Source organism: Haematobia irritans, chromosome 2 (genome assembly GCF_050003625.1).
Source record: "Haematobia irritans isolate KBUSLIRL chromosome 2, ASM5000362v1, whole genome shotgun sequence".
NCBI classification, from domain to species: domain Eukaryota; kingdom Metazoa; phylum Arthropoda; class Insecta; order Diptera; family Muscidae; genus Haematobia; species Haematobia irritans.
In genome coordinates, this window is record NC_134398.1 from 91,493,065 (window position 1) to 91,518,707 (window position 25,643).

The following is a 25,643-nucleotide window of genomic DNA, read 5'->3' on the forward strand; positions in this document are numbered from 1 at the left end:
TGTACCACGCCAAGTTACTACAAAAATGTTTCGCATGAGTGCAATTATTAGGTGCCTTTATAGATCAATTTAGAACGACGCCAATAAGGGACCCTCCAAACAATCAGAAAAAGTGCATTTTAAGATAGTTGTAAAAGAATCATTGTGGTCGAGTAAAACACATTTGTTTAGATATTTATTAATTTGATTAAACATTTACAAATTCTTAAAAATATAACATTTATACCACTATCACATTACATTTAACATAATTTTTGGCATTAATGATGATGTTGAGTTACAAGTAGCGAGTTACATGTTGCTGCGTCTATCAACCAGTGTTTTTATTCCATGGAGGCAGCGTGTCTGTAAAATATCTGAAAAACAATCACTTTATTCCATTTGGAAAATCACCAAATTGTTCACCAATATACCTTTCACAATTTTAAGCGTATAATCTATGTTTTCAGAACTTTATTTTCGTTTTTATTTAATTAAAATATAACAAGCTGGTTGCGCTTGGCGTTTCACAAAAAAATGGCTTTTTTAACAGTAGGGATGGCAAATTACTTGCATGTACTTTTTGATGTACCTTTTCATGATGGTTGAAGTGACATTTACGAGTCTGTGGTAACGATGAGGTTGAAATGGAACTTTGAAATGCTGGCAGGGAATACTTGTTGGAACATTACTTCTCAGCCAATTCACCACCTCTCTTATTGCCAATATTTCAGCCTGAAAAACGCTACAGTGATTAGGTAATCTTTTCGCTATTCGAATTTCCAGATCTTTAGAATATACTCCGAACCCCACTTGTCCATTCAATTTGGAGCCATCAGTAAGAAATCTATATATCTTTTATTCCCCGGGGTCTGTGTACACCACGCCTCACTGTTGGGAATTAGAGTTTCAAACTTTTTGTCGAAAAGTGATCAGGGTGTAATCCACTACGTTAGGCACATCTAGCATTACTTTGAGGACCGAACTATGACCGTACATTTTTTCCGACCACAGCGATAGCTCGCGCAACCACACAGCCGTTGTTGCAGCTGACTGTTTGGCCAAAATGTCTAAAGGCAATAGATGTAGCATGACATTAAGGGAGTCTGTTCCTGTCTTACTAAATGCGCCTGAGATACATAAGTTCGCCATACGCTGAACTTTATCTAAACAAGTCGGTTTCTGAAGTGCCGGCCACCAGACTACAACACCATATAGCATTATAGGTCTAACCACTGCCGTGTATAGCCAATGCACAATTTTTGGTCTTAGTCCCCACTTTTTCCCTATTGCCTTTTTGCACGAGTACAAAGCTACCGTGGCTTTTCTCGCCCTCTTTTCAATATTAAGCCTAAAATTCAGCTTCCTGTCCAAAATAACGCCAAGGTATTTTGCACACTCACCAAAGGGAATTTCAGTACCCTCTTGGGCCTAACCGTGGGAGTTTTGCGATCTTTGCAGTACATGACTATTTCTGTCTTTGCTGGATTTACACCAAGACCATTATCTTTCGCCTATTTCTCAGTCATCCGGAGAGCTCTCTGTATAATATCTCTGATTGTGGATGGGAATTTTCCCCTGACTGCTAGCGCCACATCATCTGCGTATGCCACCACTTTTATCCTTTCTTTTTCTAGAGAAACCAGAAGGTTGTTTAAAGCAACATTCCAAAGAAGAGGTGATAGAGCTCCTCCTTGGGGAGTGCCTCTGTTCACATACCTTTGTATTTTTGCTTGCCGTAGTGTGGCTGAAATACGTCTCTTCATTAGAAGTTCGTCTAACAGCCTGAGTATACCTGGATCAACATTCAGAGTTGTCAGTCCATTTAATATCGAGCTCGGATGGACATTATTGAACGCCCCTTCGATGTCTAGAAACGCCACGATTGTATATTCTTTGACAGATAGTGAACTTTCAATAAAGCTGACCAGTTCATGCAATGCAGGTCAGTAGACCTGCCCTTCGAGTATGCATGCTGTCGTTTCGAGAGCAAACTTGAATCCACGCTAGTTCTAAGATACATGTCTATCATCCTCTCCAGGGTCTTAAGTAGGAATGAGGATAAGCTGATTGGTCGGAAATCCTTCGCACTCGAGTGAGAGGCTTTTCCTGCTTTAGGTATGAAGACGACTTTTGTTTCCCTCCACTTTTCTGGAATATATGCTAAGTTTACACATTGTTTATATATCACCGTCAACCAGGGGATAATTCTTTCAGCCACTGCCTGTAACTCCGCCGGAGTAATTTCATCAGGTCCGGGGGATTTGAATGGTCCAAAGCTATTTAAAGCCCATTTTATTCTAGATTCCGACACAATTTCCTCGATAGGAAATGATCGCTGAGCCTCTGTTACACCGCCGGAACATGGTTCAACCGTCTGATTTCCAGGGAAGTGTGTGTCCAACAGTACCTCCAACGTCTCCTCACTGGACGTTGTCCAATTTCCCTCCGGTGTTTTAATGAAACCTGGAGCGGTGTTAGTGGATGCTAGTACCTTCCGTAGTCTGGAAGCCTCTGACGTATTCTAAATACTGCTACAGTAATCATCCCAAGAGTTTTGTTGAGACCTTTTCAGTTCTCGTTTATATTCTCTCAGATTCATCTTGTAAGTGTCCCAATCCTCCGGAGCTCTTGTGGACTTTGCTTTGTTAAAGAGCTTCCTGCAGGATTTCCTCATATTACTTAACTCCGTAGTCCACCATGGCGGCCGATTTTTCCCCCTTGGCTTTCCTCTAGGGCAAGCAGCTTTCAGTGAAATGTTGAAGGCCTTAGTAATCCGCTCCACTGCGTGTTCGATATCTTGCACAGTGCTCATATTTGTCTCCGGCATTTCCGGTATCATCAAATTGAACGATTCCCTATACCTATTCCAATCAGCTTTCCTAACATTTGGCGGAAATATGGTCTTTGAAGTACGAACAGCCAATCTGAAACTGATGTAGCGATGATCTGAGAAGCTATGTTCCCTCAAAACTTGCCACTCAGATATCTTATCATTCAGTTCCGGAGAGGTCAACGTTACGTCCAAAACCTCTTGTCTGTTCCTGGTGACGAAGGTTGGTGCATCTCCCTTATTGCAAACTACCAGGTTAGTACGCAAAATAAACTCTATTAGCGACTCTCCCCTTGCATTAGTATCACTACTTTCCCAAATACTATGATGTGCATTTGCATGGCATCCCATAATGAGTTTTATCTTTGTTTTTAGTGACTCCTCAACTAAGGTCTTAACGGCACACGGTGGCATCTCCCTATCATGTCCCATGTAGACCGAAGATACCCAATATTTGCATGTGGATATCTCTAGACTGGCTACGACAGTGTCTGCATTGCTGAATGAAGGAAGCAGAAACAAGTTTAGTTCGTTTTTAGCAATTATACATGCTCGATTTGTATCGTTACCGGTATTATGAAAAAGTTTGAAACCCGGAGTGCTTAATTCACAGATCTTGTTCTTATATATGTATGGTTCTTGAATAAGAACTATATCTATGTCTCCTTTCATCAGGAGAACTTTTAAGGCAGCACAAGCGGCCTTACAATGGTGAAGATTTATCTGGAGGAACCGTAGAACCATCCAAATTTTCAACCACCGTCACATCAGCCGCTTCAATTGAGTCATCAAGGGCTTCCTCTTCACAGATCTCGGTGACTCTCGCAACATTCCGCGGTTCAGCTTTGGTGAGGCTTGAGCCTGTAGAAACTTCACGCATATGATTTTCGCCATAGTCTGCAGGTTTTATGTCTCCTTCGGCTTCGCTAGGAGATTTTTTCACTGCTGACTCTACCGGAGGCTTGTCCGTTTCGGTATCCTTTGGCTGATCGCTTTTGTATACCTTCATATGGATATCATGAAAGCCATAACTTACGCGTCCTTGGGTCTGGGCTAGATGTGGCAGCGACTCTATGTTTAATATAAACACCGCATGTCGTCTTGGTCCATCCACCTCATCCAAACGACCAACCTTCCAATCGGCGGTTGGAAGATCTGGGTTACATTCTTTTAGTCTCTCTAGTATTGACTCAGGATCAGGAGGGTTTGCCGGTATCCATGCATGTGCTCTAGGTTTAGCCGGTATGTCTTTTTTATCGACTAACTCCAAAGCGGCTCCTTCCCAAACTTCACCAATTAGCATCAATGCAGCTTTAAAGCAATCCATAGACCTCTGGTCTGCAAAAGCTATTAACTTATATCGTCCTTGATACCATCCAGCATCTTGCCGTCGAGGACTTGGTCCGGGAAACTTTTTTCGCACCTCTGAGTAGACACCAGACATCGCGTTCTCAATTTCTCCCCATTTTTGCCTTGGAATCATACCGTCCAATGCTCCTTTATTAATAATAGCCATCACAAGGCTGTCTTTTGCAACTGAGGCAAACGATCTTTGATCCCGTTTAGAGGATGGCAGCTCATCCGGTGATCGTTCCCTTTTTCCAGCTTCAAGAATTCCTTGAGCCCATTTTAAGGAATCGCTTTGCTTAGCCGACAACGCGCTTGGCGCCTGAGATACATAAGCTCGCCATACGCTGAACTTTATCTAAACAAGTCGGTTTCTGAAGTGCCGGCCACCAGACTACAACACCATATAGCATTATAGGTCTAACTACTGCCGTGTATAGCCAATGTACAATTTTTGGTTTTAGTCCCCACTTTTTCCCTATTGCCTTTTTGCACGAGTACAAAGCTACTGTGGCTTTTCTCGCCCTTTCTTCAATATTAAGCCTAAAATTCAGCTTCCTGTCCAAAATAACGCCAAGGTATTTTGCACACTCACCAAAGGGAATTTCAATACCCCCTAAGGAAATGGGCCTAACCGTGGGAGTTTTGCGATATTTGCAGTACATGACTAGTTCTGTCTTTGCTGGATTTACCCCAAGACCATTATCTTTCGCCCATTTCTCAGTCATCCGGAGAGCTCTCTGTATAATATCTCTGATTGTGGAGAGAAATTTTCCCCTGACTGCTAGCGCCACATCATCTGCGTATGCCACCACTTTTATCCTTTCTTTTTCTACACTCTTAGAAAAATATGTTTTTCATATGTTCCGATATAAACAAAATGTGTTTCGGGCACAATTTTAAAACACAATATATTTAAGTGCAAACATGTAATGTTCCTAAACTAACACTAAATGTTTGGGACATCTATGTTAATATGTTAGAATATATTATGTTTGGGGCATGAATGTTTCATAAAAATGATATGTGTGAATGCAAACATATATAAATTTACAAATTTCGACTAAACATACATATGTTGTGATATTTTATTCAAAGCGACAGAGAGAGTATAGAGAAAGAAATAGAGATGGAAACCGGGAGAGTTGACAAAGGATATCAACATAACACAGTGAAAGAATCAAAAGAGAACAATTTCTGTGAAACCGCTTGTATGTTGTTTCGGAAAACTTTATGATAAGGCCAAAAATTTGATATGCTTAAGTCTAAATATCATTTAATTTGAATAAAGAGAATGGACATTCGGAACCAAGAGAATAGTCATTTGAAAAACAAACAGCATATGTTTTCGCCTTGAGAGCAGCATTTTATGTATGTGTGGACATGTGTTTTGTTTATCATTTTGGCATTATGGGCACATTTTTATACCCTCCACCATAGGATTCCTTTGTCATTCCGTTTGTAACACATCGAAATATTGCTCTAAGACCCCATAAGGTATATATATTCTGGGTCGTGGTGAAATTCTGAGTCGATCTAAGCATGTCCGTCCATCCGTCCGTCTGTCCGTCTGTCCGTCCGTCTGTCCGTCCGTCCGTCTGTCCGGCTGTCCGTCCGTCTGTGGAAATCACGCTAACTTCCGAACGAAACAAGCTATCGACTTGAAACTTGGCACAAGTAGTTGTGCCAAGTTTCAAGTCGATTATGTATAGCCCCCATATAAACCGATCCCCAAATTTGGCTTGGGGAGCCTCCCGGAGCAGCAAAATTCATCCGATCCGGTTGAAATTTGGTACGTGGTCTTAGTATACCGTCTCTTACAACCATGCAAAAATTGGTCCATATCGGTCCATAATTATATATAGCCCCCATATAAACCGATCCCCAGATTTGACCTCCGGAGCCTCTTGGAGGGGCAAAATTCATCCGATCCGATTGAAATTTGGTACCTGATATTAGTATATGGTCTCTAACAACCATGCAAAAATTGGTCCATATCGGTCCATAATTATATATAGCCCCCATATAAACCGATCCCCAGATTTGACCTCCGGAGACTTTTGGGGGGGCAAAATTCATCCGATCCGGTTGAAATTTGGTACCTGATGTTAGTATACGGCCTCCAACAACCATGCAAAAAATGGTCCATATCGGTCCATAATTATATATAGCTCCCATATAAACCGATCCCCAGATTTGACCACCGGAGCCTCTTGGAAGAGCAAAATTCATCCGATCCGGTTGAAATTTAGTACGTGGTCTTAGTATACGGTTTTTAATAATCATGCAAAAATTGGTCCATATCGGTCCATAATTATATATAGCCCCCATATAAACCGATCCCCAGATTTGACCTCCGGAGCCTCTTGGAGGGGCAAAATTCATCCGACCCGTTTGAAATTTGGTACCTGATGTTAGTTTACGGCCTCTAATAACCATGCAAAAATTGGTCCATATCGGTCTATAATTATATAAAGCCCCCATATAAACCGATCCCCAGATTTGACCTCCGGAGCCTCGTGGAAGAGCAAAATTCATCCGATCCAGTTGAAATTTGGTACATGGTGTTAGTATATGGTCTCTAACAACCATGCAAAAATTGGTCCATATCGGTCCATAATTATATATAGTTCCCATATAAACCGTCCCCAGATTTGACGTCCGGAACCTCTTGGAGGAGCAAAAGTCATCCGATACGGTTGAAATTTGGTACATTTTGTCAATATATGGCCTCTAACAGCCATGTAAAAATTGGTCAATATCGGTCTTTAGTTATATATAGCCGATGACTTATTACACAAAAATTGGTCCATATCGCCAAAAGTAATCTACCAAAACTTTATTTCCATAGAAAATTTTGTCAAATTTTATTACTATAGAAAGTTTTGTCAAAATTTCATTTCTATAGAAAGTTTTGTCAAAAGTTTATTTCTATACAAATGTTTGTCAAAATTTTATTTCCATAGAAAATTTTGTCAAAATTTTATTTCTATAGAAAATTTTGTAATCTACCAAAACTTTATTTCCATAGAAAATTTTGTCAAATCTTATTACTATAGAAAGTTTTGTTAAAATTTCATGTCTATAGAAAGTTTTGTCAAAAGTTTATTTCTATAGAAATGTTTGTCAAAATTTTATTTCTATAGAAAATTTTGTAAAAAATTTATTTCTGTAGAAAATTTTGTCAACATTTTATTTCTATACAAAATTTTGTCAAAATTTTATTTCTAAACAAAATTTTGTCAACATTTTATTTCTATAGACATTTTTGTCAACATTTTACTTCCATAGAAAATTTTGTCAACATTTTATTTCTATAGAAAATTTTGTCAAGTTTTTATTTCTATATAAAATTTTGTCAAATTTTTATTTCTATAGAAAATTTTGTCAAAATTTTATTTCTATAGAAAATTTTGTCAAGGTTTCTTTTCTATAGAAAATTTTGTCAAAATTTTATTTCTATAGTAAATTTTGTCAAACTAGATTATATACGTATTTAATCGGCCTTTTTATACCCTCCACCATAGGATGGGGGTATATTAACTTTGTCATTCCGTTTGTAACACATCGAAATATTGCTCTAAGACCCCATAAAGTATATATATTCTGGGTCGTGGTGAAATTCTGAGTCGATCTAAGCATGTCCGTCCGTCTGTCCGTCCGTCCGTCTGTCCGGCTGTCCGTCCGTCTGTGGAAATCACGCTAACTTCCGAACGAAACAAGCTATCGACTTGAAACTTGGCACAAGTAGTTGTTATTGATGTAGGTCGGATGGTATTGAAAATGGGCCATATCGGACCACGTTTACGTATAGCCCCCATATAAACCGATCCCCAAATTTGGCTTGGGGAGCCTCCCGGAGCAGCAAAATTCATCCGATCCGGTTGAAATTTGGTACGTGGTCTTAGTATACCGTCTCTTACAACCATGCAAAAATTGGTCCATATCGGTCCATAATTATATATAGCCCCCATATAAACCGATCCCCAGATTTGACCTCCGGAGCCTCTTGGAGGGGCAAAATTCATCCGATCCGATTGAAATTTGGTACCTGATGTTAGTATATGGTCTCTAACAACCATGCAAAAATTGGTCCATATCGGTCCATAATTATATATAGCCCCCATATAAACCGATCCCCAGATTTGACCTCCGGAGACTTTTGGGGGGGGCAAAATTCATCCGATCCGGTTGAAATTTGGTACCTGATGTTAGTATACGGCCTCCAACAACCATGCAAAAAATGGTCCATATCGGTCCATAATTATATATAGCTCCCATATAAACCGATCCCCAGATTTGACCACCGGAGCCTCTTGGAAGAGCAAAATTCATCCGATCCGGTTGAAATTTAGTACGTGGTCTTAGTATACGGTTTTTAATAATCATGCAAAAATTGGTCCATATCGGTCCATAATTATATATAGCCCCCATATAAACCGATCCCCAGATTTGACCTCCGGAGCCTCTTGGAGGGGCAAAATTCATCCGATCCGTTTGAAATTTGGTACCTGATGTTAGTTTACGGCCACTAATAACCATGCAAAAATTGGTCCATATCGGTCTATAATTATATAAAGCCCCCATATAAACCGATCCCCAGATTTGACCTCCGGAGCCTCGTGGAAGAGCAAAATTCATCCGATCCAGTTGAAATTTGGTACATGGTGTTAGTATATGGTCTCTAACAACCATGCAAAAATTGGTCCATATCGGTCCATAATTATATATAGTTCCCATATAAACCGTCCCCAGATTTGACGTCCGGAACCTCTTGGAGGAGCAAAAGTCATCCGATACGGTTGAAATTTGGTACATTTTGTCAATATATGGCCTCTAACAGCCATGTAAAAATTGGTCAATATCGGTCTTTAGTTATATATAGCCGATGACTTATTACACAAAAATTGGTCCATATCGCCAAAAATAATCTACCAAAACTTTATTTCCATAGAAAATTTTGTCAAATTTTATTACTATAGAAAGTTTTGTCAAAATTTCATTTCTATAGAAAGTTTTGTCAAAAGTTTATTTCTATACAAATGTTTGTCAAAATTTTATTTCCATAGAAAATTTTGTCAAAATTTTATTTCTATAGAAAATTTTGTAATCTACCAAAACTTTATTTCCATAGAAAATTTTGTCAAATCTTATTACTATAGAAAGTTTTGTTAAAATTTCATTTCTATAGAAAGTTTTGTCAAAAGTTTATTTCTATAGAAATGTTTGTCAAAATTTTATTTCTATAGAAAATTTTGTAAAAAATTTATTTCTGTAGACAATTTTGTCAACATTTTATTTCTATACAAAATTTTGTCAAAATTTTATTTCTATACAAAATTTTGTCAACATTTTATTTCTATAGACATTTTTGTCAACATTTTACTTCCATAGAAAATTTTGTCAACATTTTATTTCTATAGAAAATTTTGTCAAGTTTTTATTTCTATATAAAATTTTGTCAAATTTTTATTTCTATAGAAAATTTTGTCAAAATTTTATTTCTATAGAAAATTTTGTCAAGGTTTCTTTTCTATAGAAAATTTTGTCAAAATTTTATTTCTATAGTAAATTTTGTCAAACTAGATTATATACGTATTTAATCGGCCTTTTTTTGTTTAATATATACCCCGTATGGGCTAACTTACAATTTAGAAGACAGTGTTAAAAAGTTTTACGATACCTTGCCATCGGCAAGTGTTATCGCAACCCAAGTAATTCGATTGTGGATGACAGCCTTTAGTAGAAGTTCCTACGCAATCCATGGTGGAGGGTACATAAGATTCGGCATGGCCGAACTTACGGCCGTATATACTTGTTTTTCTTTCAGTAAAATGTATAAAAACAAAGTTTAGTTCCTCTTTATTAATAAGTAGTCCACGAGGAGTTGACGGACACCATCAAATATAAAAGCGGGCATTAAGTTCGAGTTTTGCAGCTACAAAAATTTAAAAAGATTATTTGCTTTAAAATGAATTATTAAAGAAAAATAAAAGGCATTTTACAGCGATGGTGTTAAATGCTAGTAAAATGTTCACGCCTAAATAAATTTATGTTTATATCATAAAATTATTTATGTATGTTTATACTCGACTCCACGTTCTTCTTTTGTTAGAGTTTTTAAATTCCTTCCAAATTTTAAAGTTTTGTACCAAAAACAGTTTTTTGTTACAAAATTGTTATTTTTCCAATAAAAAAATAATATTTTATCCAAAAATTAGTCAATTTCGTTTATATCAAGCACTGTTACTGACTATAAATCTTTAATAACCTTATTTCGAAGTTTCATTATAAAAATTTAATATAGTATAAATATAAATGTGTAAATTAAAAAAAAAAGTGTTCGGTCGGAGCAGGGATTGAACCCCCGACCCTTTGCATGCAAGGCAGACATGCTAACCACTGCTCCACGTGGCAAACAAATGTATGTTTCTGTTAAATAATGTTATGTTTGCATGGACTCGTGGGCGCTGCAAACTATGCTATATAAATGTAACTTATAACGATAATTATCTGCTGGTGACCATAACAGCTACGTAGCCCAGTGGATAGTGTGTTGGCTTACAAACTGTATGGTCCTCGGTTCGATTCTCCGTGCAGGCGTAAGGTAAAATTTAAAAAATTTATAAAAGTGAATAATTTCTTCAACATTATTTGTATTACAGAAAAAGGTAGCAAGAACTAAAAAATTTCGTGGAAGTGAAAATAATGTGAGACAATGAGCACAATCGTCTTTGGGAAAAATTCTTCCAAGCATATAATATTTTTGGGCTCAAAATGCTTCCAAACATATAATATGTTCACATAAAACAAACATATTAATGTTTCGGCAGTATCCAATAATTTATGTGTTTCCTGCAAAATATGTTTGGAACATATGTTAAAGAAGCGATTTTTTTTGAGGGTGTAGGGAAACCAGAAGAAGCAACATTCCAAAGGTGATAGAACTCCTCCTTGAGGAGTGCCTCTGTTCACATACCTTTGCATGTTTGCTTGTCCTAGTGTGGCTGAAATACGTCTCTTTATTAGAAGTTCGTCTAACAGCCTGAGTATACCTGGATCAACATTCAGAGTCGTCAGTCCATTTAATATCGAGCTCGGATGGACATTATTGAACGCCCCTTCGATGTCTTGAAACGCAACGATTGTGTATTCTTTGACAGATAGTGAGCTTTCAAAAAAGCTGACTAGTTCATGCAATGCGGTCTCAGTAGACCTGCCCTTCGAGTATGCATGCTGTCGTTTCGAGAGCAAACTTGAATCCACGCTAGTTCTAAGATACATGTCCATCATCCTCTTTGCGTATGCCACCACTTTTATCCTCTCTTTTTCTAGGGAAACCAGAAGGTTGTTTATAACATAGCAACATTCCAAAGAAGACGTTTCGAGAGCAAACTTGTATTCCATCAGATCCTGGGGATTTTAATGGTCTTAAACTATTCAACGCTATTCTAGATTCCGATACAATTTCCTCGATAGGAAATGACCGCTGAGCCGCTGTGACCACGCCAGATCATGGTTCAATCTGATTTCCAGGAAAATGTCTCCTCGCTGGACGTTGTCCAATTGCCCTCCGGTGTTTTAATGAAACGTGGAGCGGAGTTAGTGGATGCTAGTACCTTCCGTAGTCTGCAAGCCTCGGACGTCCAGCCTTTCTCAGTTCTCGCTTGTATCCTCTCAGATTATTCTTGTAAGCGTTCCAATCCTCCGGAGGTCTGGTGGACTTTGCTTTATTAAAGAGCTTCCAGCAGGATTTACTCATATTACATAACTCCGTAGACCACCATGGAGGTCGATTTTCCCCCTTGGCTTCCCTCTAGGGCATGCAGCTTGCAGTGAGATGTTGAAGGCCTTAGTAATCCGCTCCACTGCGTGTTCGATATCTTGCACAGTGCTCAGATTTGTCTCTGGTATTTCCGGTATCATCATATTGAACGATTCCCTATACCTATTCCAATCATCTTTCCTTACATTTGGCGGAAATATGTTCTTAGTGGTATGGACATCAAATTTGAAACTAATATAGCGATGAACTGAGAAGCTATGTTCACTTAAAACCTGCCACTCAGATATCATTTCATTTCCACCCTTTAAAGTCGCACGTCTTTGAACTAAGGCAAATTTTCCTTAAAGTAAAGAAACACATTTTTGATTTTAATAAGACTTTAAAATTGAGAAAACATTTTTTACTTTAAGGTATCGGTTATAATTTGGTTTTTTAAACTAGCATTTGTTTGTACGTGAATAATATTATTAATATACCGCGAAAAGAAAATTAAAATGCGATAAATAAGATCTGAATCCCAATTTTAATTTTGTAGATCCTAGATTTAAGGCCAGATAGGTCGCCAAAAAAATGTCCTTATTTTAAATAAGCCGCATCTTTGGCTCGGCACATTTTCTTTTTTTAGTGAACCATGTTTGTTCTCTGCGCACCTAGGGAAGGAACATGATAACTCCAAATAAAAATAATATTTTCTCGCCAAACATAACATGTTTGACATAATCAGATTCATTCAGCAAACATGTTACAGGGTCCCCATGAAATAGTAACATAGTGTCCATGAAATATATTTGTGGTGATAATATTCCTTCCCGAATTTTGGTGTGCATAAGGCAATCTCTTTGTTCACAATTGTTTGATATTGTGTCTTTATATATTTGCAGAATATTTACACAAAGTGATATCAAACAATGACATTTTGCATAAACTACATAAAGAATAAACGAAAAACAATAAAGAAACGAAACACAGTGTATGGTGGCCACATTATGCGAAATAATAAATACAAACTACTCCAAAACAATATGCGATGTAAAATAGGGGGAAGACCATCCAGGGGAAGAAAGGAGAAGACTTGGATTAACAATATTCAGGAATGGTCCGGTATAAGTTGCAACTCTACTTATCGCATGCAGAACAGACAATATTTCGCGGAAATAATAAAAAACTTATAAATATGTCAATATAATGTAAACTATATTTTATGTAATAGCATTGATCGCCAAAAATTCGTAGAATGAATATGCAAATAAAGAAGAAGAAGGTTAAGTTCGAAGTTGTGTGCTTTATGAAATATATATTGCATTAGGATCACTCAATTCAAATATTAAATATGTCATACCATCTTGTTGTTTTTTATATGTGGTCGATGTAGTATTTTCTGCCTTATCCATTTCTTTGGCCGAGGAAGTATTTGTATGTTCCACATCTTGTACAGGTTCCGGATCTGCTAGAGGTGCAGTTTTTTGTTCGCCAAATTCTTGAGCATTTCCATCAGTTTGAATTACATACGAGCTTTTAAAATAAAATGTCATATAAATAAAGAGTAAACGCTTGAATTGTACCACAATGCTTACTCATCCGATTTCTCTGAAACGCTGTCTTTCTTCGTGCTTTGTCCAGAACTGCAGACATTTCCCATTGTTACAGTCTTTATTCGTGAAATTGCATGAAATAAATTGTGGAAGAAAAAAAGCAATAAACATACATTGAATATTCAAATAAGTAGCAAAGTGTTATTGCACAAGTGATATTTTCAATAACTCTTCCCATTAACGCGTATATATATATATATATATATATATATATATATATATATATATATATATATATATATATATATATATATATATATATATATATATATATATATATATATATATATATATATATATATATATATATATATATATATTATATATATATATATATATATATATATATATATAATATATTATATATATATATATATATATATATATATATATATATATATATATATATATATATATATATATATATATTATATATATATATATATATATGTATATATACATATATATATATATATATATATATATATAATATATATATATATATATATATATATATATATATATATATATATATATATATATATATATATATATATATATATATATATATATATATATATATATATATATATATATATATATATATATATATTCTGGTAGCACTACAATATTCTGGCAACGCCAGAACATTCTTAGACAATGCTAGAAGGATCTACGACCATTAAGTTATTCGTCTGGTGGCTGCCAAACACATACACACTCACATAGATATATGCTCGCATTACTACAACAACAATGACAATAGATAATGAGATGAAATGAGAATGCAGAATAACAAAGCAAAGGGGTTGCTATTCTATGAGAGAGTAAGAACTAACATTTCGGTAAGCAAACAAAAGAACATAAAAGAAATTCAGGAAAATACTAGAAAATGAATAGATGATTCCAACAAGTGATAGCGAAATTTTATCGTTACAATTTGAAATTTTAAATTAACGGAAACTAATTTAAATAAACTTATATCTATAATTATCAAATTCGTAACACTGCCTCCCGCTTAAGCCTGTTCGTCCCGAACAGGCACAGAACCTGTTCCGTAAGGAGCCAATCGTTCCAGATGTACAACTTTCATCTTTGATCTAGGGCTGTCGTCCTTCTGAATCCGGTATACAACATCATTGATCTTCTTGATGACTTTGTATGGGCCTTCCCACTGTGTTTGCAGTTTAGGACACAATCCTTTCTTTCGTTGCGGGTTAAATAGCAGAACCAATTCTTCTTCTTGGAAGCCCTCAGTATTTACAGCACGATCGTATCTCGCCTTCATTCTGTTGCTGACCATTTTTATTTTGTTGCGCACTGATTCGTGAACTTCACCGAAAGTGTTTGGGATGTCGTTTCTGTTTTCTTCCATGGCGAGCTCATTAGGTTTAGCACCGAATATCAGATCACCAGGCAACTTCAACTCAGTTCCGAATAGAACATTGGCCGGTGTTCGAGAGGTGGAATCATGAATGGCAGATCTATACGACAGCAAAAACTTTGGTATATGCTCGTCCCAGTCCCTCTGGCCGTTGTCCACTACTTTTCGAAGATGTTCCTCCAGAGTGCGATTAAACCTTTCTACCATGCCATCGGATTGTGGATGTAATGGCGTAGTCCTCGTTTTCTTGATACCAAGGGATTCACACATCTCTTTGAATATGGCCGATTCAAAATTTCTTCCCTGGTCTGAGTGAATCTCGGACGGCACACCGTAGCGACATATCCAGTTTTTGTTGACCACATCCACAATCGTTTTTGCCTCTTGGTTTGGAATTGCATACACCTCCGGCCATTTGCTGAAGTAATCCATGACCACAAGGACATAACGGTTTCCAGAATCACTTACTGGGAACGGGCCTGCCACGTCCATTGCTATTCTTTCAAACGGGGCTCCTGGTCTATATTCTTGCATAGGACCTCGACTTTTCCTTGTTGGACCTTTCGCCTTCATGCACTTCTCGCAATTGGCTACCCATTCAGCAATTGATTTCTGGCATCCAACCCAGTAGAATCGTTGCTTCACTTTCTCGGCTGTTTTGGTTATTCCCAGATGACCTCCACTGGGACCATTATGGAACTCCGCCAAAACGTATCTTATTTTGGAATCCGGTACGATGATCAAATTTCGGCTGCTCTTGCCATCTTCGCTTTCCCATTTACGTTGCAGGTATCCATTGACTAGAACTAAACTATCCCATTGAGCCCAGTATGATTTCATAAGTGGACTTTCGGCTGCGATGTCTTTCTTACTGGGCTTCTTGTTCTCTTCCTTTGCCGAAATAATTTTGTTCAAAATGGGATCTTTACGCTGTTCTGTTGGCCAGTCCACTCCAGATTCAATGTGTAACAGCCGAATATCAACAATCTCCTCCTTATGTTCAGCTTTCGAGCAGTGCTTGCATTCTATACTGCAAGGTCGACGTGACAAAGCGTCAGCGTTACCGTGTTTTCCACCTTTTCTATGCTCGATACTGAAATTATAGCTTTGGAGCCTCTCGATCCAACGTGCCAGTTGAGCTTCCGGATTCTTGAATTGGAGCAACCATCGTAGAGCTGAGTGATCAGTCCTGAGCAAGAAGTGTTGTCCATACAGATATTTATGATAATGTTTTACACCCTCTATGACGGCTAGCAGCTCTCGTCGCGTTACACAGTAGTTCTTTTCGGGCTTGGACAACGTTCGGCTGAAATATCCGATGACCTTCTCCTTGCCGTCTATCTGTTGGGATAGCACACCTCCAATACCATGCGCGCTAGCATCTGTATCCAAAACAAATTTTTCGCCCGGAATAGGATACGCTAGAACAGGAGCTGAACATAAAAGTTATTTTAAATGTTGGAATGAATCCTCCTGTTCGTCGCTCCACTGGAACTTCTGACCTTTTTGCGTCAATTTATGGAGACTAGCGGCGATGCTGGCGAAGTTTGGGACGAATCGTCGGTAATATGTACATAACCCAAGGAAACTTCTTAATTCGTGGAGATTTCGAGGTCGTGGCCAATCTCTGACAGCTTGGATTTTGTCTTCATCGGTGGATATGCCCTCTGCAGTCACATGATGACCCAGGTATTTAACTTCCCGCTGGAAAAGGGAGCATTTCTTTGCGTTAAGGCGTAGACAGGCGGCTGACAATTGCTGGATAACGTCTTTCAAGTTCTTCAGGTGCTCGTCAAATGTTTTGCCCATCACTATGATGTCGTCCAAGTATATCAAGCACGACTTCCAGTGCAACCCCTTCAGTACCCGCTCCATCAATCTTTCGAAGGTAGCCGGAGCGTTGCAGAGCCCGAACGGCATTACATTGAATTGCCAGAGACCGCCATTAACGCCAAAAGCCGTCTTTTCCTTGTCTTTCTCGGCGATCTCTACTTGCCAATATCCACTCTGCAAATCAAGCGTAGAAAACCAAGTTGTTCCGGCTACTGTGTCCAACGTGTCATTAATGCGTGGAAGCGGATAACTGTCCTTTTTGGTGACATCATTCAGTTTTCTGTAGTCCACGCAGAATCGGGTACTTCCATCTTTCTTTTTGACCAGCACAACTGGGGAACACCAAGGACTTGATGATGGCTCGATCACTCCACTCTCCGCCATTTCCTTTATGATCTTTTGAACTTCGTCTCTTTTTGCCAGGGGAACACTTCGTGGTGCCTGTTTTATAGGCCTCTCTTCTGCGGTTTTAATTTCATGTTTCACTACAGATGTTCTTCCTTGATTTCCCTTTTCAGAAGCAAAAGCAGAGGCGTTTTTCCACAACAACTGCTTGGCTTTATTTCTCTCTGACGGCGATAGATGACGTGTCCAAGCCTCGAAATACCCTTCTAGATGTTTTCTCACTGTACCATATGTCTTTGATGAGTTGCCTTCCAAATTGACTATTGCCTCGGCTGGTGTACATTTTCCAATGTCAGAAAATTTTACAATTTGCTCATGATTGTCAGACAAGTTCAAGACACGAACTGGTATTAGTCTCTCTTCGTTCGTTGTTACCAGGGCATTTGCTATCAAGATGTTGTTGCTTTTGTTTTCTGCTGGTTCAACAACCCACAATCGGCCGACTTCACAATCTCCATTCATAGAAACCCATATAATTGCTTCGGCATTCGGTGGTATAGACTCTGACTGGCTCGTTGTCAAACGTCTGACAGGTGTATTCTCGTCGTATCCCACGTTTACCGTTATTTCGGCATCGCACCATGTCATTACACGACGCTTCATATCCAGATTGAGGCCAAAAGCAATCATGAAATCCGCTCCAATTATAACTTCGTCTACTATATCGGCCACAATGAAATCATAAGTAACGGATTTGTTAGCAATAGTTAATTTTACGGCGACCTTTCCATATACGGTTGCGGGTTCCCCTGTAGCCGTGCGTAGCTTGACTCCAATCAGTGGTGTAACTTTTCCTTTTACTAAATCAGATCTAATGATAGACTTTGATGCACCAGTATCCAACGTCAAAGTACGCTTGTCGCCATTAATAACACCCGCAATAGTTAAATTGTTATTTTTCTGTTGAACTATTGCTATGGAGATGGTGGGGCCATCGTCTGTGGGAGCCAGCTCTTGCCCCGCTGAACTAGCTCGATTTAGTTTAAAGGTGACTCACTTGACTGTGGGGTCACATTCTTATGGCTATTGTTTAATGGAGATGGTGATGTGGACCTTGACCGTTTGCGTCGTGCTTTGCATTCTCGAGCTAGATGTCCCGGCTTATCACAGTTATAGCATTTGATCCGGGATTTATTTGCCTCTTGCTTCATTTCTTGCATTGCCTGCTTAACGGCTTCTTTCACTGAATCAATCACGGAATTTGATTCGTCATTCTCGGTCTCCACCTTACGTACTTTGTGAATTTGAGGACGTGCTCGCTGTCTCTTGTGTAAGGGCAAATGTTACAGTTTCCACAAATGTAGCTTTTTGTGACGCATATGTTGCACATTTTATGTCTGGGTCTCGAATGCCATTCACAAAGGTCTCAATTTTGATGCGGTCCACAAGTGGGTGACTCTCTCCTGGGTATGCCAATAGCACCAACCGCTCAACTTCTGTTGCAAAATCTTGTAGAGTCTCATTTGATTTCTGGACTCTTCCTCTTAATTCCATTCTGAAGATGTCTTGCTTATGTTCTCCACCGTACTTGCGTTGTAGCGCAGCTATTACTTCCTTATAGTTATTTCTGGAAGAAGTTGGTATTACATCGGCAGCATTACCCTTCAATGCCAACAGAAGTTCAATTGCTCTGTCGTTGTCGTTCCACATGTTTCTGGATGCCACCGTCTCAAATTGGAATTTGAAAACATCAAATGAAGATGAGCCATCAAAAACAGCAGTTTTGATTTTTGGGCCCTCGATTACGCGCACTGGACCACCTTTCATGTCTAGTTCTGCCATTTTTTTCTCAAGGTGTAGACATTTTTCATCGTGAACCACAAATTTCTTATCCAATTCCACAATTTGACTTTCAATGTGGTCTACGCGTTTCTCCATACCTTCCGAAAGTTGTTGTAACTTTTCATTAAGAATTCTAGAATTTTCGTCAAATTTCTCCACCAAAAGAAGAGAATTTTCTTCCATCATTTTTCTAGAATTTTCTTGCATTTTTAGAGAATTTGCTTCCAGTTTTCTAGAATTCTCTTCCATCATTTTGCTCAAAACATTGAGCATTGAGGTGTAATCCACAACACTTGAAGCCACACATGGATTTTCTACACTGCTGGTATTGACGAGTATTGATTCGTCAATGTCCTCCTTATAATCAAACTCATGCGTCGCAATGTCCATATTACGCCGTTCAAACTCTTCCAGTAGACGCTTTTGAAGCTGGCCTTATTGCCTGTTGTCGGCAGCTCCAGTTTGCTCAATTCCTTTTTTAAGTCTTCCACACGAAGCCCATTAAACTTCATTGTAGATTTTTTTCCGTTATTTCACTTCCGACACCAATTGTTACGTTTTTATATTTAGGCGTTTTTAATTACCCGACAATTAAAACACCGTTCTTCTAAATAACGACAATATACAATTTATTTACTATGACTTCACACTTAACAATTCGTTCACACTGAAGTTATTCGTTTGACGCTTTAATTAAGACTGACTCGTTAGCAGCATGCGAGCGCTTTTATATATGACGGTGTGGCAATACGAGAACATTCTGGTAGCACTACAATATTCTGGCAACGCCAGAACATTCTTAGACAATGCTAGAAGGATCTACGACCATTAAGTTATTCGTCTGGTGGCTGCCAAACACATACACACTCACATAGATATATGCTCGCATTACTACAACAACAATGACAATAGATAATGAGATGAAATGAGAATGCAGAATAACAAAGCAAAGGGGTTGCTATTCTATGAGAGAGTAAGAACTAAAATTTCGGTAAGCAAAACAAAAGAACATAAGGTAAGCAAACAAAAGAACATAAGAACATAAACTTATATCTATAATTATCAAATTCGTAACAATATATATATATATATATATATATATATATATATATATAATATATATATATATATATATATTATATATATATATATATATATATATATATATATATATATATATATATATATATATATATATATATATATATATATATATAATACTTTGACGTTGGATACTGGTGCATCAAAGTCTATCATTAGATCTGATTTAGTAAAGGAAAAGTTACACCACTGATTGGAGTAAAGCTACGCACGGCTACAGGGGAACCCGCAACCGCATATGGAAAGGTCGCCGTAAAATTAAATATTGCTAACATATCCGTTACTTATGATTTCATGTTGACAACTAGCCAGTCAGAGTCTATACCACCGAATGCCGAAGCAATTATATGGGTTTCTATGATTGGAGATTGTGAAGTCGGCCGATTGTGGGTTGTTGAACCAGCTGAAAACAAAAGCAACAACATCTTGATAGCAAATGCCCTGGTAACAACGAACGAAGAGAGACTAATACCACTTCGTGTCTTTAACTTGTCTGACAATCACGAGCAAATTGTAAAATTTTCTGACATGGGCAAATGTACACCAGCCGAGGCAATAGTCATTTGGAAGGCAACTCATCAAAGACACATGGAGCAGTGAGAAAACATCTAGAAGGGTATGTCGAGGCTTGGACACGTCATCTATCTAGGGTTGCCAGATGATGGTTGCCGAAATCCGGGACATTGCGCCGTACATTCCGGGATTTGTCGGGACAAGCAAAAACAGTCATATTTTTCGATATTAGTTCCCCATATTTTATAACTTGGTAAATTTGCATAAACGCCATGGCGTAGTCGTAATTATCAGCAAGCTTTGAAATTCCTAAATATATTGGAGCCTCTGAAACTTTCTCCCAAGATGGCTGCGACGATTTTATATAAAACGTAAATAATTTTGGGAATATTTTTTTAAACGGAAACCTAAACTCATATTTACTGGCATATTACTTTCGGGTTTGACAAACAAACTTAAGCTCTGAGGTGACAATCGCTGCTTCTTTTGTAGTGGCTTTCGACTGGACTGGGAATTTGGATATCGGCATGGACATGGTTTTAGGTATATTTCGTATCCGAATTGGGGATTGTTATAGTGTCACTAAAGGGTCTATGGTAATCATAGGATAAAATCGAACTTTGAAATGATGGCAGGAAGCACAAACTTGATTTATAATTTGTTAAAATGCATTTTGCAGAAAAACGTGAATTGGATATTTGCGTATATTTTTTTTTACATTTACTACTCAAGTGACAGCTGATGATTCGCAAGACAGTGATTTGATTTTTTTCTCAAAGTGGTGAGATTAAATGAAATGGTACAAAATCGGACAAACAAATGTACATTTAAAATGTATGAAAATCCAAAACCAAAAATATTTTTGAAAGCGATTTAATTTTAAATCGTTTTCATTTTTTAAGAAATGTAAAAAATAAAACATATGCCTTGAGTAATTGAAATTCCGGGATATTTGGTAAATTTTGTGAAAGATCCGGGACACTTCCTAGAGACGAAATTCCGGGACAATCCAGGCGAATCCAGGCCATCTGGCAAGCCTACATCTATCGCCGTCAGAGAGAAATAAAGCCAAGCAATTGTTGTGGAAAAACGCCTCTGCTTTTGCTTCTGAAAAGGGAAATCAAGGAAGAATATCTGTAGTGAAACATGAAAATAAAACAGCAGAAGAAAGGCCCATAAAACAGGCACCACGAAGTGTTCCCGTGACAAAAAGAGACGAAGTTCAAAAGCTCATAAAGGAAATGGCGGAGGGTGTTGTGCTGGTCAAAAAGAAAGATGGAAGTACCCTATTCTGCGTGGACTACAGAAAACTGAATGATGTGACCAAAAAGGACAGTTATCCGCTTCCACGCATTGATGACACGTTGGACTACACTTTGCAGAGTGGATATTGACAAGTAGAGATCGCCGAGAAAGACAAGGAAAAGACGGCTTTTGGCGTTAATGGCGGTCTCTGGCAATTCAATGTAATGCCGTTCGGGCTCTGCAACGCTCCGGCTACCTTCGAAAGATTGATGGAGCGGGTGCTGAAGGTGTTGCACTGGAAATCGTGCTTGATATACTTGGATGACATAATAGTGATGGACAAAACATTTGACGGGCACCTTAAGAACTTGAAAGACGTTATCCAGCAATTTTCAGCCGCTGGTTTACGCCTTAACACAAAGAATTGCTCCCTTTTCCAGCGGGAAGTTAAATACCTGGGTCATCATGTGACTGCAGAGGGCATATCCACCGATGTAGACAAAATCCAAGCTGTCAGAGATTGGCCACGGCCCGAAATCTCCACGAATTAAGAAGTTTCCTTGGGTTATGTACATATTACCGACGATTCGTCGCAAACTTCGCCAGCATCGCCGCTAGTCTCCATAAATTGACGCAAAAAGGTCAGAAGTTCCAGTGGAGCGACGAACAGGAGGATTCATTCCAACATTTAAAAGAATTTTTATGTTCAACTCCTGTTCTAGCGTATCCTATTCCGGGCGAACAATTTGTTTTGGATACAGATGCTAGCGCGCATGTTATTGGTATTGGTGTGCTCTCAACAGATAGATGGCAAGGAGAAGGTCATCGGATATTTCAGCCGAACGTTGTCCAAGCCCGAAAAGAACTACTGTGTAACGCGACGAGAGCTGCTAGCCATCATAGAGAGTGTAAAACATTATCATAAATATTTGTATGGACAACACTTCTTGCTCAGGACTGATCACTCAGCTCTACGATGGTTACTCCAATTCAAGAATCCGGAAGCTCAACTGGCACGTTGGATCGAGAGGCTCCAAAGCTATGATTTCAGTATCGAGCATAGAAAGGGTGGAAAACACGGTAACGCTGACGCTTTGTCACGTCGACCTTGCAGTATAGAATTCAAGCACTGTTCGAAAGCTGAACTAAGGAGGAGATTGTTGATATTCGGCTGTTACACATCGAATCTGGAGTGGACTGGCCAACAGGACAGCGTAAAGATCCCATTTTGAACAAAATTATTTCTGCAAATGAAGAGAATAAGAAGCTCAGTAAAAAAAGACATCGCAGCCGAAAGTCCACTTATGAAATCATACTGGGCTCAATGCGATAGTTTAGTTCTAGTCAATGGATCCCGGCAACGTAAATGGGAAAGCGAAGATGGCAAGAGCAGCCGAAATTTGATCATCGTACTGGATTCCAAAATAAGAGATGTTTTGCCGGAGTTCCATAATGGTCCCAGTGGAGGTCATCTGGGAATAACCTAAACAGCCGAGAAATTGAAGCAACGATTCTACTGGGTTGGATGCCAGAAATCAATTGCTGAATGGGTAGCCAATTGCGAGAAGTGCACAAGAAAAAGTCGAGGTCCTATGCAAGAGTATAGACCAGGAGCCCCGTTTGAAAGAATAGCAATGGACGTGGCAGGCCCTTACCCAGTAAGTGATTCTGGAAACCGTTATGCCCTTGTGGTCATGGATTACTTCAGCAAATGGCCGGAGGTGTATGCAATTCCAAACCAAGAGGCAAAAACGATTGTGGATGTGGTCAACAAAAACTGGATATGTCGCTACGGTGTGCCGTCCGAGATTCACCCAGACCAGGGAAGAAATTTTGAATCGGCCATATTCAAAGAGATGGAGGTCATCTGGGAATAACCTAAACAGCCGAGAAATTGAAGCAACGATTCTACTGGGTTGGATGCCAGAAATCAATTGCTGAATGGGTAGCCAATTGCGAGAAGTGCACAAGAAAAAGTCGAGGTCCTATGCAAGAGTATAGACCAGGAGCCCCGTTTGAAAGAATAGCAATGGACGTGGCAGGCCCTTACCCAGTAAGTGATTCTGGAAACCGTTATGCCCTTGTGGTCATGGATTACTTCAGCAAATGGCCGGAGGTGTATGCAATTCCAAACCAAGAGGCAAAAACGATTGTGGATGTGGTCAACAAAAACTGGATATGTCGCTACGGTGTGCCGTCCGAGATTCACCCAGACCAGGGAAGAAATTTTGAATCGGCCATATTCAAAGAGATGTGTGAATCCCTTGGTATCAAGAAAACGAGGACTACGTCATTACATCCACAATCCGATGGCATGGTAGAAAGGTTTAATCGCACTCTGGAGGAACATCTTCGAAAAGTGGTGGACAACGGCCAGAGGGACTGGGACGAGCATATACCAAAGTTTTTGCTGTCCTATAGATCTGCCATTCATGATTCCATCTCTCGAACACTGGCCAATGTTCTATTCGGAACTGAGTTGAAGTTGCCTGGATATCTGATATTCGGCGCTAAGCCTAATGAGCTCGCCATGGAAGAAAACAGAAACGACATACCAAAGACTTTCGGTGAAGTTCACGAATCAGTGCGCAACAAAATAAAAATGGTCAGCAACAGATTGAAGGCGAGATACGATCGTGCTGTAAATACTGAGGGCTTCCAAGAAAAAGAATTGGTTCTGCTATTTAACCCGCAACGAAAGAAAGGATTGTGTCCTAACCTGCAAACACAGTGGGAAGGCCCATACAAAGTCATCAAGAAGATCAATGATGTTGTATACCGGATTCAGAAGGACGACAGCACTTCATCTGGAACGATTGGCTCCTTACGGAACAGGTTCTGTGCCTGTTCGGGACGAACAGGCTTAAGCGGGTGGCAGTGTTACGAATTTGATAATTATAGATTTACGTTTATTTAAATTATGTTCCGTTAATTTAAAATTTCAAATTGTAACGATAAAATTTCGTTATCACTTGTTGGAATCATCTATTCATTTTCTGGTACTTTCTAAATTTATGTTCTTTTGTTTGCTTATTTTCATATCGTAATGTTAGTTCTTACTCTCTCATAGTATAACAACCCCTTTGCTTTGTTATTGTGCATCTCATTGTCTATTGTCATTGTTATTGTTGTTGTAGTAATGCGAGCATATATCTATGTGAGTGTATATGGTTTTGGCAGCCACCAGATGAATAAATTAATGGTCGTAGATTCTTCTAGCGTTGTCAAAGAATTTTCTGGCGTTGCCAGAATATTGTAGTGCTGCCAGAATATTCGCCAAACCGTCATATATAAAAGCGCTCGCATGCTGCTAACGAGTCAGTCTTAATTAAAGCGTCAAACGAATAACATCAGTGTGAACGAATTGTAAAGTGAATTAGTGTAAAGTCATAGTAAATAAATTGTAGATTAACGTTATTGAAACGAACAGTATATTAATAGACGGGTAATTAAAAACGCCTAAATATAAAAACGTAACAATATATAACAGGTTATTTGATAATGTATAGAATGATAATATATAGGAATGATTAAACAATGTCCTGATTTGAAATCTAAATTCTATAGATTTGGAAATTTTTTTTTTCAGTTTCAAGCAACTTTCATGATCAGTGCGCCTTCTATACCCTCAAGAAGGGAAATCGGTCAATATGGAGGCCTTACTAAATTTAGCGTTAAAAACTAAATCCGTTACAATTACAGGCAAATCGGATAAAAACTACGGTAAGGAGTTAAATCAGGAAACCATATATGGGTGCTATGCCACAAATATGCACAGATACAAAAAATTCAGCACACCTAGAATTAGTGTAAAGTCATAGTAAATAAATTGTAGATTAACGT

The 25,643-nt window shown here is 38.5% G+C and overlaps 1 protein-coding gene and 1 long non-coding RNA gene across 2 annotated transcripts in view; both read right to left on the reverse strand.

The window, feature by feature from the left end:
• Nucleotides 1–25,643, reverse strand: part of LOC142225759 (NACHT domain- and WD repeat-containing protein 1) — a 245,633-nt gene that overhangs the window by 158,847 nt on the left and 61,143 nt on the right. The window contains exons 2-3 of the mRNA XM_075295581.1: nt 13,520–13,593; nt 13,285–13,457 (exon numbers count right to left, since the gene is read on the reverse strand). Of these exons, the coding sequence (XP_075151696.1) occupies nt 13,285–13,457; nt 13,520–13,584 (238 nt within the window). The 5' untranslated portion in view covers nt 13,585–13,593. The remainder of the gene's footprint in view (nt 1–13,284; nt 13,458–13,519; nt 13,594–25,643) is intronic.
• Nucleotides 143–646, reverse strand: LOC142225760 (uncharacterized). The gene is made up of 2 exons (XR_012719406.1): nt 414–646; nt 143–356 (listed from the first exon to the last, which is right to left on the reverse strand). It is a non-coding gene; the product is annotated as an uncharacterized LOC142225760 (long non-coding RNA).